This window comes from Colias philodice, chromosome 22 (genome assembly GCF_061535455.1).
Source record: "Colias philodice isolate Cphi_HAF_F1 chromosome 22, ilColPhil1 Martin Lab GWU primary, whole genome shotgun sequence".
NCBI classification, from domain to species: domain Eukaryota; kingdom Metazoa; phylum Arthropoda; class Insecta; order Lepidoptera; family Pieridae; genus Colias; species Colias philodice.
This window is the reverse complement of record NC_143107.1, coordinates 123,223-137,738: the sequence shown is the minus strand read 5'-3', so window position 1 is coordinate 137,738 and position 14,516 is coordinate 123,223. Positions and strand designations below refer to the sequence as shown.

At 32.4% G+C, this 14,516-nt stretch overlaps 1 protein-coding gene across 1 annotated transcript in view; it reads left to right on the top strand.

The window, feature by feature from the left end:
- The window catches only part of LOC149478198 (retinal homeobox protein Rx2-like), a 54,178-nt gene extending 42,210 nt beyond the window's left edge, over positions 1–11,968 (top strand). The window contains exons 3-4 of the mRNA XM_089709552.1: positions 10,822–10,981; positions 11,681–11,968. Coding sequence (XP_089565678.1) covers positions 10,822–10,981; positions 11,681–11,847 — 327 coding nt within the window. The 3' untranslated portion in view covers positions 11,848–11,968. The remainder of the gene's footprint in view (positions 1–10,821; positions 10,982–11,680) is intronic.
- Positions 11,969–14,516: the final 2,548 nt, after the last annotated feature.

Below are 14,516 nucleotides of genomic sequence, written 5' to 3'. Positions count from 1 at the left end.
ATATGTAATTTGACACATGTAGCCTATTATATATACTTTTATGACTTAGGTACAATCTCCAAGTTATCCTACCGTTGATTTCTAGATTTCAACTCTCCACCACTGTATCAAACATAGTTACCGAAATAAAATTACTACTTTCCCCCGTCCCATGGGACTTATTACAGCTTTTAAAACAGTGACCCCACATTCACAATGCAATATGTGCAAGTTAAGTAGCAGTTAAACGTCCGACCTCACTCATTACTATACTTAACTGTGAAATTCGATACTGTTTGTGACGCTGCGGCCAATTAGAGGCCGGCACGTGACCGGCACGTGAACGACACGTGACCGACACGGGCAAGACACGACACACGACACGACTGTCGCGATTTGCCATGTTGATTTGCACTGTGTAAATAAGGAAACTTGTTTGAGATTACTGAATTGAAACAAGACGCTTTGAAGTGTAATACATTATGCGTAAGTACAGTTTTATTGCGTAGCAGTCAGCTGTCAAATGTCAAACTATGCGTCTATTGAACATTACTGCTGTTCATTTAGATGTAGATGATGTAAATCGAACTACATACAATTATCTTAGTATAGGTAATGTAGATTGTAGGTACCATAATCAAAATCATATCATAAATCAGGAAAAGGTGCATCTCACAGGTGCATCTATATGTTTGGAAATGTAAATTTAATGCTTTTTCAGTCAAATACTACTACTTATTCATACTCTGATTGGGTGAAAATATAGGATATAAATCTATAAACCGCATTGCTCCTATCGCGTAACCCAATACAAGCGAGTTTCTTTCAAAAGCTCTATCTATATTAAAATGTAAATTCATATTAGCAACAATACAATACAAAGCTAATAGCAAACAAAATATATTCCCACATTGTAATGATATCTGATTAGCCATCACAGATCACAAAGCACCACGTGGCAGGCATTGTGCGTGGTGACTATTTAGTATTAGTTATTGTGCGTTTTGTCCGGGAGCGGGCAGAGTAGGTATACGTCGTAACCAATGTTATGTTGGTAATTGAGTCGTTTTTGTGGTTAATCATAATAATAGTGGTTGTGTGTGAAAAGCTTGTAGGTGGTAATTAAGAAAATGCGAATATAAAACTCTGAGATGTGGTCTTGATCACAGAACTGTCTTGATAATATCTAGTGAATTAATTCGATTGAATCTGTAAATTCTAGTGCAATTTATTAATGTAATGGATCCTTGTTAGTCCTAAATAAAGATTTTTTTTTTTTTATTTATTAATAGATAATCATTACTTTATTATTTAGGAAGTGTACCTAAATATACTGAAGTTGGTAGGAAATAGGAATAAGTGATAAGTGAGGTGTTCCGAGACTCTAAACTTCTAAAGCCATGATTTTACCCGCATTGCTATGCTAGTACTACGGTAACGTAATGATATACAATCTATAGCCTTCCAAGTTCCACGGTAAATGTGCTATCTAAAACGATTTTTTCAAATCGGACAAGTTCCTAGTTCCTGAGATAAAAGCATTCAACCAAAAAAACACTCTTCAGCTTCACAATATATTAAGAATTGAACAATCTAAGATTCAACCCACCCCAAGTGCATTACAATATAAAAGTCCTTATATTTAACGTCTATAAGGCCGTGAGCACACTGTTTGCGCGCACTTAATATCGCGCTATTTGCCCGCCAGTCGCTCGTGTGCGCGCGCCTTATTTGCCCCAAATGCCTGTTTACACGCGCCTCTTGCCTCTTGGCTCTAACATGACAGAGTATATTAATTTTGTGCAAGTTGACGGGGTTAAGGAGTTTTTAATTTGGGGAGATTGATTTGATTTAGGATGTGAATTTTGTTACTTTGTAGTTAGGAGAAAATTTATAGATTCGTATTATAGTGTTGTGAAGAGCTGTGAATACCGCGTAATAGGTAATTGCGTACCTAATAGATAAACAAATGTTAACTATAGGTACCGAGTCGAGTTTACAAAGTTGAAAATAGTAATGTTCAAAAGAAACTTTAACTATGTAGCAGTTAGTGGAAAATGCTGGTAATTGATTTCAGTAGTAGTAAAAAATAAACTTAATCATTAAACAAATCAATATCCCCTACAAGCGAATGTTTGAAAAGGAACAATTTAAAAAATAAACGTTATCAATGGTTTAATCGACAAAGTTTCACTTAGTAATAAAGCAATTTATAAAAGTTTGATACAAAAAGAAAAACAATGTAAAACAGTAATTAAAGGGAAAAGTAAACAAAAGGAATTGATTGGAAAAAGTTAGAACAAACAGCGCGTTCGTTAGCTCGTATTGTGCTGGATTGTGTGGGTTCCATGTGTATTTTTGTCTATTTTTTGATGATATTAAAAAGAAGATTTTATTTTTTATGTGTTTTTCTATATCTAGGGAATAGATGATAGGTACTGTTAGGTAATGTTGAGTCTAGTTTAAAATTTCCTAGCTCTGCTTCAATTAAGGGTTATTTAAACGGTTCAAAGATAATATTTTTATTTTTTAGATATTCGCTTATTTCATATTTGTGATCATCTTTCATATTAGATTTCCACATTCTTAAAATATAATGTAAGCAGATACTTACTTCGTTATCAGAATTGACCATCATACAAATAATATAATGAATCCCATACGAAATGTTCAGCCCTGAAATATCTACGGAACCCTTCAACTCGCAAGCTGTCCCCTAAACTAATTACTGACACAAGCGACTCAACTCTATTTAGCACTTTTATGAACTCTCCCTTTCTCAGTATATTTTGGAAGGTGTGAAAATTCTATTCACAAGGCGTAATGAAAAAAATATGTACCTATTGTTGGATTTTCGCTTTATCTACCTAGTTAGTTACGTACGGACCTATTCTGTCTATTAAAGTGGGCTATTAAATATGTACTATAAAAATCGTCAAAGCATTTAAATTATTAATAAACAAAAAGTGTTTAATAATAGATAATTATTTACAATGACTCTAAAACAATTCATGCAAATATGGTTTATTTCGCACTTGACACACAATATAACCAAAAACCAAAAACCAATTTTTCAAAGGATTATTTATCCACACTTCACGCCTAATAGCTTTTAAATATCCTTTTAATGAATCAAATGTAACTAAGCAAATTAAACCTTAAGTATACGAAATAGAATCCACATTAACTTGCCCAAAAAACGAGGATATCACCATTAGGAACTTAATTGAACGAAATAAGAACTGAAAACGCTCGCCGCAAAAATCTATCAAGAGTTAACCGTAATTGAATAAGAACTCTATCTCATTGTGTTACGATTTCAATTCAGTTAACAATCTATGGCGCTTACGACCGTTGGGGCCGCATTATCATTAAACGGTTTGAAGATAAATTGAAATCAAGAGATGAGCGTAACATTACAATCAATTTTGAATCTTATTCCGTGGCGCTACAGTTTATATTTTTCATTAACAATCCCAATAACAGTATTCTATGGATCGTCGAGTGTAGTTTATATAAAATTAAGCGTTATCTCGTAGTAATAAAGTCAATTATTGTTTGCGAGTGGTCGTTAAGGGGACGCTATGTTTGCGAGAGTTAATTTAGTTGCAGATTAATTCAGTTTGATTGATGTTTTTGTGCTTTTGATGAGGTCGCCAGTTTATTGCCGACTAATTGCGCTTCCCGAGTTCTTTTGGCTAATAAATGTATGGTTAAATGTTTTTATAATCGGAACTCTATTTATTGGGATTTGGGGTTAAAAATTTATTTACCTGATTTTATGTGATACAGTATGAAACTTTTAAATCTTATGTTACGTAGTTTAATCCTTGCGTAGTATAGACGTTTGTCCCGGCTTCATCCGAGTTTATGTTTATCGGTATAATTGCAGATTATAATATATTATTGTTATAAATTTATAATCTATGCAGAATTTTTAATTTTGAATATTCGCTCGTTCGTCGTTCGACTCTATAATATTGCAGACAAAAAAATAATTAAGTAAGCAGATTTTTGGAGCACTAAAAAATAAAAATGTAAAATATGTCGAGAAAGCTGCCTAATTTTAAAAATTTACAGTTCCAAGGTAGCAATCATGTTATATTATTTTGCTTAGGCAAAGCAGTAACAAACATAAAAGAAAGATGTTTGTTTGATCAGATGATCAAAATATAGATATAATATATTTTGTAAATTATTGTATATGAGCCTTATTTAAGTACCAGACTGTTCCAAACTAAAAAATAAAATACAATGGGACCTATTATTATTTTTTCGCTTCGTCAAAATTAATAGGCACATCAAATACAATCGCAAGTCATTATTAAAGGTAACATCAGGAGCAGACGTAACAAACCCCATCAGAACCAGATCATTGTGCCCTCCCCTTAAGAAACGAGCAAATTAGCTTTCACTCTATACAAACACGACCCTAACTTGCAAAGAATACAGTCCAAATTTAAGTAACCTTTCCCTTTATATAGGTTCTTTTGTGTTTAACGAGTTGGCTAACTTTTGGTCCAAAGCTGCATCTAAGATGGCGATGATCGCGCATCTCGCTCGCTCGTATGGGGAGAGTGGTGTTGTCTCGCGCGTTTTCTTAAAAGAAGTTGTTTGTAAAGGGGAGGGGATTTGTAAATAAAGGTATTGTGGATCGATGGCTGACTGGCGTCATTGGCGTGCTCGAATACTTTACACGTTTCGGCTCTCATCTTGTTACTTTGTTACGTAACTTTGTGCGTCACTTTTTGTATTGATAACTGAAAGATTTTGGTTGAAATTACTGATTTTGATTGGCTGAAGGTAATTGGAAATTAATAAAAGTTTAAGCTGGTTAATAAATTATTAAATTATGTAAGTTAGTATATAAATATAAAACATTAATGCCTGGTGGCATCCCAGGTGCAACTGTTTCAAAATAAGTAAAATAAATAAAATTACATCAGCAGGTATAACAAAAACTTTATTTTCAACTTCACGCGTAGTATTTAAAATCTAGTTACAATAAAAGCTATCTAGTGCACTAATAGCATAGTAAACTGTAAACAACGTATATACTATAGATCATAGACTAAGTATATCATAGAATAAACTATAGACTTTATGGCTAGCGGCTGTCCATTGGTCGCCGTAATGTGATTAGGTACGGACGCCCACAACACATCTTTTGTATAACTATAGTTTATAGACGCTATAATAGGATAGCTTATAATCTAGCAGCTACTATTGTTCTAAAATCTTATATTTATCGGACGTAATTAGCTTATCAATCATCAAATCAGTACAAATTTATTTTGTTATTGTGTCTGTCTGTCTATTCGTTCTGAAGTATTAAGATTACCTATTATATTGATTTGTGAATTAATAATTATTATTTTCCTTACTGCCTACAGAGGCATATTTAATGCAGGTATCTTTACAAAACATCATGATTCAGAAGACAAAACAAACAATATAGTTTAATAATTTGCAAGCCTTCCAAAATAAACACAATAAATTCTTACAAAATGAAAAAATAAAGAACTGAATATTACCAATAACTCTACCATTTAAACCCCATACTATATCGAAGTTTTATTGTCCCGTCCGTGTCCCGTCAGACATGTCACGTGACACAAAAAGATACGTGACAGCGGTCAAGCCAGACTATAGTTTTATTGTAAACTCTTTTTGTACATGTGTAACCGCCTTATGTATAGGATTTTTTATTTTCTTACTAGCTCGGCTGTGTCCGGGTGGTTTTGTCAGTTTAGATTTTTTTAGTTATACCTAGGCACAGATACACACACAGGAAAGCAACAAATGTTAAATTCTTACACGAGTTCTTGAATCATTCTTACATTGTTAAGAAAATAATATGCAACCACTTTCTCCTGATCATAAATCATAATTTATTATTGTTTAAGTTAATATGTAATATGTAGGTACCTAGGTACTATCAATAAGGTGAAGTCTGTAACGTGAAATTTACTAAAGGACATAGGCTATTTTCAATGCTATTGCCATTATAATATATTTATTTAGCTATAGTTGTGAGGGTGAGCTATTAAAAAGAGGAAAAGCGGTTGGAAATACTTTTGAAAATTGAGAACTTAAAAAACTATCGCGGTATACTACCTATACCTACCTAATTCTCTTTTTTTGCCATACACAACGTCTTAACAAAATTATGCAGAAACAATTACCTACCTTATTCTTATTTAATTTACTTACCAAAAATTTTATGTAACAAAAGGCATCAGCGAATCTAAGTTACAAATATTGTAAATTACGTATATGTGCATTATATCCAATATCTAAGGATGTCTCGAAATGATTTGAGCGGAAATCATACTTCCTGCCGTGAGACGCTTCCACTTTACATTTCCGTATCCGAAGAATATGTATTTGTATGTCTGTCTCTCAATAATCTGAAAACGTCTGTATAGATTTGAATAAAACTTGTCCCAGTAAATTTAAAATTTGGATTAATAACTATTAACTCAATCATATTTTTAAAAGCCTACATTTAATATTAATTTAAATTATAGGTATGCTTTTAACCAGGTTGTACCTATTCGTGACGTTCAATTGTAAACGATTCTTAAGGGACCGTGAGTTTCGTGTGTTCCAAACGTCGACAAACAAACTGACATGTAGAGCTAACGACTTGTTGTCACCAGATAGCACTTACCCAGTCATTTGGGAACGTTTCACACGATTCAATTTGTCTGAACGGACTTATATGGTTTTCTGCTTTTAAATGACTATAATTATAGACGTACAGAATTAATAATTTTTAATTTACTTCGATTATGTATAGATTTTTGTATTACGTCGCATTTTTTTGTTGCATTGCCTTTTGAGTTTTATTTATAATTAATGTATTGTTGTTTTAAATGATTTTGTTAATTTACTAAGTAGTCCACGTTTGAATCTTCTGGCATCTTGCGTATAGTTGCAACGTAGCCAAAAAAATTCGTAGTTACTCAGAACGTCTTGATTATTTTAAAACACGAACACTTTATCAGAGGAGGAAGGTTTTGGATCAGGTCTTTTTACATAAATTGGTGAATGGTTCAATCGATTGTGTGTCATTGGTATCTCAGCTTAATTTTAAAGTTCCAGTCAGATTGCCTAGACATTCTAATAATATGCCGTTCCATACAAAATTCCACAAAAGTAATCTAGGCCATTATTCAGGCATTTCTCGCCTTACCAAAGAATACAAACATACTTACAAACATACTTACAAAAGAATAATATAGTTTCTGGCAATAACAAGACTATTGACATTTTCTCAAACACTGTAGGTACATAAATTTAAAAAGGAATTGCTCTCGATTGAACCTTTACCAAAACCCAGTTGATCAAATGTAGTTTTATTTTAACATTAATTGATTATTTTGCCGTCAAAATTGGATTTATGTATTATGTATATGTAGGTATACTTTTTACCTAATCTGCAGCTATCTGCAGACTGTGTGTCTTTGATTTAGGGCTGACTTTTCAATCCTTGGTTAAAACTTATTCGTCGAATAATGTATAAAACTACTATTTTAAAAACGTATTCTAATTGCCCGTATTTGACAGTTTACGTGACATTTTAATATTATCGTGTAATATTTTATCGGACGGATAAGTTTTATCCAAGCATTGAAAAATCAGCCCTTAATGTTATATTAATAATTGTTAGTGATGGTTGCCTATAATTGTGACAGCACTATGTCTACGATTGTTATTACTTTAATGCTTTTATCTATGTATCAGTGTACGTCATGTTGGTGATCCTTAATGAAATAAATAAATAAATATTTCAGAAAAAGTTCAAGGAAAAAAGTCACGAAGACAATCTTCTTGTTTTATTATTGTTTTTCGTAGCAATTAAATATCCTTGTTACGTTGTAAGTACTTGAGATACCTAGAGTTAGCTCTATCAGAAATAACTAAAATAATAAAGTAGTTATAAACGCAAATCTTTCATAAAAATTGAATTCAAATGTTGTACGAGATAATAAAATAACAACAGCATCACAAATATAATTTGCTCACAATCTAACCTCAAAAGCAATTACCCCGCTTGCAATCAGCGTCAACGCGTTTACAACAACACATGTTAAAAGCGAAGTCAATTTGTTACACAATTAGCGCTAAAAGACTTCGCCAGAAGAGAATAACTCAATTATGTTCAATCCTATAACAAATACGTAGAAACACGACGCTTCGACCAATCACGGCGCGGCGCAAATTGAAATCTGACAGATGTCATATCCCGCCGCCATTGTTGTTTTTTATCTGTGACAGTTGGCGCGGGCGGGTTGAGTATTTTGCTTTTATTGTGACGTTTTTATTCAATCAATGCGTAATAAGAATGTAACTAGAGTTCGGAACCCCGCAGCTCCGCGGGCTTGATTGCAAATGTTTGGAAATGTTCATTGATTTGGTTTCATGTTTATTTATATTTTAGGAAGATTAACGTACATCTTCAAGGGCAGATTATGTCCAAACTAATTGTACTATAGAACGTTTGTTTCTTCGCTACATTTCCCGTATAAAGGGCCTAAAGAATCGCGTGCCGCGGCCGCTTATTACAGCTACGACTACGCGCAGTTACCAACATTTTATTATTATTAATTACCAAAACAGGCTTATTTGTTGACGTTTGTTCAGTTATAATTAGATTTCCGAACAGATCGCCTGAGCACGAAAACAAGCATTCAATTTGTGCGTGATTTTATTTTACTGTTGTGTAAATTTTAATTGCTCCGAAGTATGTAGGTTATGTAGCTTAATTATTTTGGTAATTGCGTTTTAGGTTAGATTAAAGATAGCATTAAAGTTTATTATTTGAGCACTTTTATAGTTATATTAGGTTATGTTTTACTTATCTGTAAATAGTTACGGAATAACGGTTATATCTACACTAATATTATAAAGAGGAAAACTTTATTTGTTTGTTTGTTTGATTGATTGTAATGAATAGGCTCATAAACTACTAGACCGATTTTAAAAATTCTTTCACCATTCGAAAGCTACATTATCCACGGACCACGAGTAATATCTATATAGGCTATATATTATCACGCTAAGACCAACAGGAGCGGAGCCACGCGGGTGAAACCGCGCGGCACAGCTAACTAGTAATTTATAATTTAAAGTTAAAAAGTCTTTACATATTTTTAGAAAGAAAGAAAGAAAGAAAGAAAGAAAAGTTTATTTATTTTAAATTCAAATTTATTAAATACTATCTACTTGTAAACATGAAAAATAATGTAAGCACAATAGGTAGTGACTTAGGTACATACCATACTGTATTTGATAGCTAATGTTTAAAATCTTACAATCCATCAAAACAGTCATCTTCGTTCATAAATTTTACACATTTTTTTTACAAATTATCTATATACCTACTCTAAAAGCTTACAGGGGCGTAAAGCCTCTGGCTATACTTTCACAATTACTTTATTATCGGGTTTCATACATTAATTCTTAATCCTATAGCACTATGTGATAAATAATAGTCTCGCTATAAAACAACACATAAAATGGCAGAAATCAGAAAGCGTCATGTGTTACGAGTAGCGACGGTGTCGGGCCGGGACGTCGGCTGGTGTCTCGCCAGTCGCCACACTCACTAAATTCATATAAAACCATATTACATTATATGGATAAGAAGAAGAAGATTTTATAAAATATCTAGTCATTTTGAATACCTCTATTTTACCCTTTAAGTTTAGTTTCGCGTGTAATTTCACGTAGGTATTATAATTCAGAGATAAAGTCATCCGTGAAAAAACTAAATTACAGATCTAACATTTCTTCCTAAACATTGAGTACAATTGAAAAATTAATTAGACGAATATATTACGCTGCATTTTAACATCTTCTTCAAACTGAAATTCACGAATTATTTACAAAGCAACTTTAAACTAGGGAGCCAATAGCATTATAATGTAATCAAATTGTGTTTGCTAAACAATTCTTTATTTCCACGAAAATCTAACATTATACGAAAAGCAATATCTCAATACCTATATCATAACAGTAAACAACAATATGCATGATGCGATGTATCGTCAATACGACGTGAGCGCTAATATGTTTGACGAAACCTCGCGACCCGCATGTAACCGACTCCGCACGAGTCACGCAAACTATGAATTTTTACCTTCACCCCATGAATATATCATTTGACACTAGAATTTGACACCGCATAACCATCCAACCGAATTTAAACCGTAACAAATACTTGTAAAGATCAAATTGCAACACCCCATAGTTATAGGGTAAAGTACACTATAACAGCACATTTAAATGATTGAGTTCGCGTTCACCGTATTCCAAGTTTTGTTGTGTCTAGTCTCAAACTGTTTGACGTGTTTGTTCGCTGATTTATCGGTTCAACCGCCGGTTTTATGGCTGAGGGTAAACTTTGATAGTAATAGGCTAATAGATGGCGCATCAATTATCGTCGACCTGCTGCGAGTCACTTCATTAATCTGTCGAGTTATATCGTTTTTATTTTTGGAAGTTTGTAAAGTTTTACTGTTTATGACGACAGTTTGAATGTTTCGGTTCTTTGTTTGGATGTAATGGGATATTGTTTAGAATAACTGCTAGCTGTTACATGCGATGGCGTTTGTATTTCGATTATTTCATCCATATAGAGCTCTCCTGATTTTGAAACTACTCTTGTGTCTATCAAATTAAGTAATTTGGGTATCTAATTAGTTATATCTCACTGTTATATGTTTCACTACGTAAAATAAAATGATTAATCCTGTCCATTCTTCTTTATTTTCAGTAGATAAGTATAGATTTTTATTACTGATTATAATTCTAATCCCACCACTTTAATTCCAGGTCTGGTTCCAAAACCGTCGCGCCAAGTGGAGACGCCAGGAGAAGATGGAAGCAGCTCGCCTGGGCCTCTCGGAGTACGGCTGTGCCCCGCCGCGGCTGTCTGCGCTCGGCCTGCCGGTCGACCCCTGGCTCGCTCCACCACTGCTTACTGCTTTACCCGGTATGTATTTTATCGGTATGGAAATTATATCGATTAAATTAATTATAAAAAATGCATCTAAGTCTACTTCGGATTTGAAATGTAAGAATTTATTATGTACATGTAAGAAATTGACATTCTATGTTATCATTACAGAACGAATTAATAAAATAATAATGTTTTAAGTTTTAACCTTCTTCTTCTTTCAAGCCTTAATTCACCCATAGTCGTGTATAGCTGGCCTCCTCATGTTTTTTCCATTCTTTTCGGTCTTTGGCCAGACGCATCCAAGATTTACCCGCTGTTTTAGAAATATCGTCGGACCACCGTGCTTTCGGTTTGCCTGGCGTACGTCTACAACTCCATGGTCTCCATTCCGCCACTTTCAACGCCCATCGTCCAAATTAGTTTTAACCTACTTTACACCTAATCAAAATAATATGAGATATAAATTATTGTGAACTATAATTTTATAAACGCGACAGTTTGTAAGAATGTATGGATGTATGTTAGTTACTTTTTGACGCCACAACAACTGATCTGACACAACATCTTTGGTGATACTTTTTTGTTGTAACTGATGTACGCGAAATACACATAAGCTATAAAATACTTGCTTTTGCTCACGGATTTATCCTCAAATCATTAAAAACAACTAGGTATGATAGATGACAGCTGCATTTTAAATATCTATACTAATTTTGATCATCTCTTTTCCAGGTTTCCTAAGTCATCCCCCTTCAGGCTACCCGAGTTACCTCACTCCCCCCGCACCAGTGACCCCCGCGCCCGCGCCCCCCGACCCGCGCTCTACCTCCATAGCAGCGCTTCGGATGAAGGCCAAGGAACACGTGGAGAGCCTTAGCAAAGGTCTGCAGATGGTGTAATAGCATTAATTATAGATATAAACGGTTCTCATTGAAAGCAAGGCATTTGTCTTGGTGATTCTGTTTTAGCTTATGTTATTGAAGACGGTAATAACACCATATAAGACTTGTTTTATACATTTGGAAACTGTAGATTAATTGATGGTTTTACATTGCAAAACTAGCATAAGACGCATATACTAGACATACAAATAATAATATTTTGTTTCATATAATTTCATGACGTAGTTTTACGTATTCTACCTCTATGATTAATTATTTGAGTATCAGAGAAACGTAGGAAACATACGTTTCCGACTATAAGAATTGTTAAAAATTAATGAAATGAAATGAAATGAAATGAAATAATAATTTGAAATAATTTATTTGCAGGAATTGTGGTTAATTACAAGGTTTACAATATATTACAATAAACGCACAATTCGCCATCAACTGGCATACAAATATTTTATGTATATTTAACTAACTAAAATACAATATATATTTAGATTAATTTTAACATTTTACATTACAGTTATTATTATTATCTACCTTTCAATTTTTAATTTTAAATATGTCTAGTATATGAGTCCTTGTAGAATTAGGATTGAAATAGATAACTTGCTCTTATTTATATCTATGAATATGTATCATTGTCATGTAGATCTTTTAGTTACTCGGCTCTGAGATTTCAAGTCACATTTTTCTCCATACAATTTGCTTTGTATAATGTTTGTTTGATTTAATGTTCATATTTCTTTTTCAGAAAACTATTAAAGCGATCAAAACGTCCAATATCTAGAAACGTCAACTATATCGGAAAATTGAGAGAATTCTATTTTTTCACAATAAACACAATTAAAGGTTAATTTTAAATATTATTTTACTGTGACATTAATTAGTACTTTACCCTATAGGTTTCTAAATTGCTCAAGATATTATTTTTTTCGTATGTTTGTGTATAAAATGTTTAAGAATATAGAATGTGTACTGTATACTAAGGATCTTATGTACATACTGTATACTACTAGATGTAGCTCTTGTGAATGTATACTATTAAGTCCTAGGTAGCTAAATTGTGTTTAGTAGAATTTTGTTGTATTCCACCCGTCTTTATGTGCATAGTTTAATTATTTCCGCCTGGCTTTCCATTTACTATCATTTATGACCTAGAAGAAAGATAATATGTTATGACGTACTGCAATGCAAATGTAAGCAGAAAATAAGAACGTACCTATTTCATAATATTCATTATTAAATTCCCAGAAACTTGTTCTATCCGTTTCAAAATAATAGCTTTGCGAAAATTGTTACTTTTAAGAAACTATTTTCTTTTTTACAATCTTGTTACAGTACTTTATACTTGCCCGTCACAGTTTATAATGATATGACATAAATTATATTAATTTTAATCTTTAGATTGATTTAATGTAGATTTGCGAATAATTGAATTTATTAAATACGATGTAAATAATGTACATATCCGGTGTGTTTATTTATTAATAAATTTGCCATATTTAAATATAAGTTAAAGTAGAAATGTATACATATAGTATAGAAATAATGTTATTTTTTCCACTAATGTGATGAATATTATTTTGCATTTAAAAGAGTTATTTTAAAGTCTGTGTGAAGCAGATTAATTTAATTTTATGTTATCATTATTTTGAATTATTAAGTCAATGTAAATATCAAGACATACTTTTATAAAATGAATTATGTAAGAGCCTAAATTTTGTATATTTTAGTTTATTTAGCACGTGAGTTGACAAAACTAATGTATGATCGATTTGATCATTGCCTATTTCGTTTATTTAGGAAAGCTACTTAAATTACTCATAAGTAAATATCTGATAAAAATATACTAATGGTAAAGATAAATAAATGTGTTCTTTCATACTATATGCTTTGTTTTATTCATCCCTATAATAATAATTTATTGTTCCAATGTTCCTCATTACAGTGGGTTATACCTACTGATTATCCTACGTTATTAACTTATTATTATTAATGGCAAATGACTGTGTGTATTATTAGTTAAAAAGTTTTTAGAAAATATTCCCACAATCATCTTTATACTGTCTATCGGGTCTATCGTCACAGTAAAAGCGTGTAGTGCAAATCATTAAAAACTTTGAAATTAAAAATATGTAACGTTCAATATGAACAAAATTACATTAAATAAATCTACGTACATTTGAATAATTGAAGGTATGCAGGTGTTTTTTTTTAAAGTAGAACCAAAAATTACTTCCAGTGACTCAGAATATAACATGTCTGTAAAGCATTATATGGCAAAGACATTTCCTACCTATATACAATACAATAAATAAGAAAACAATTATAATATCATAAAACATACAAACAGTTCGGGTGCTACGCCGTAGCAGCGTAGCACAAAACTAATGAATGGATTCACCCGTAGAGGGTGCTACAGTTTATTTAATAAACTCAACTACGATCAATTATTGTTTTTCTCTCTCAATGTATGTATTTGTTCACGTCGGTTAAGGTTGGCTTACATGCGGTACATTTTTATTTAGCGATACATTTTCAGTGTACCCACTCTAAACTGACTTTTGGGACGAACTTATTTATTAATTTAAAATAACATTTATTTTGATAACAAATCCCAATTTACCTGATATTTGAATAATCTATGATTAATTACTGATGCCTAACACCGGTTG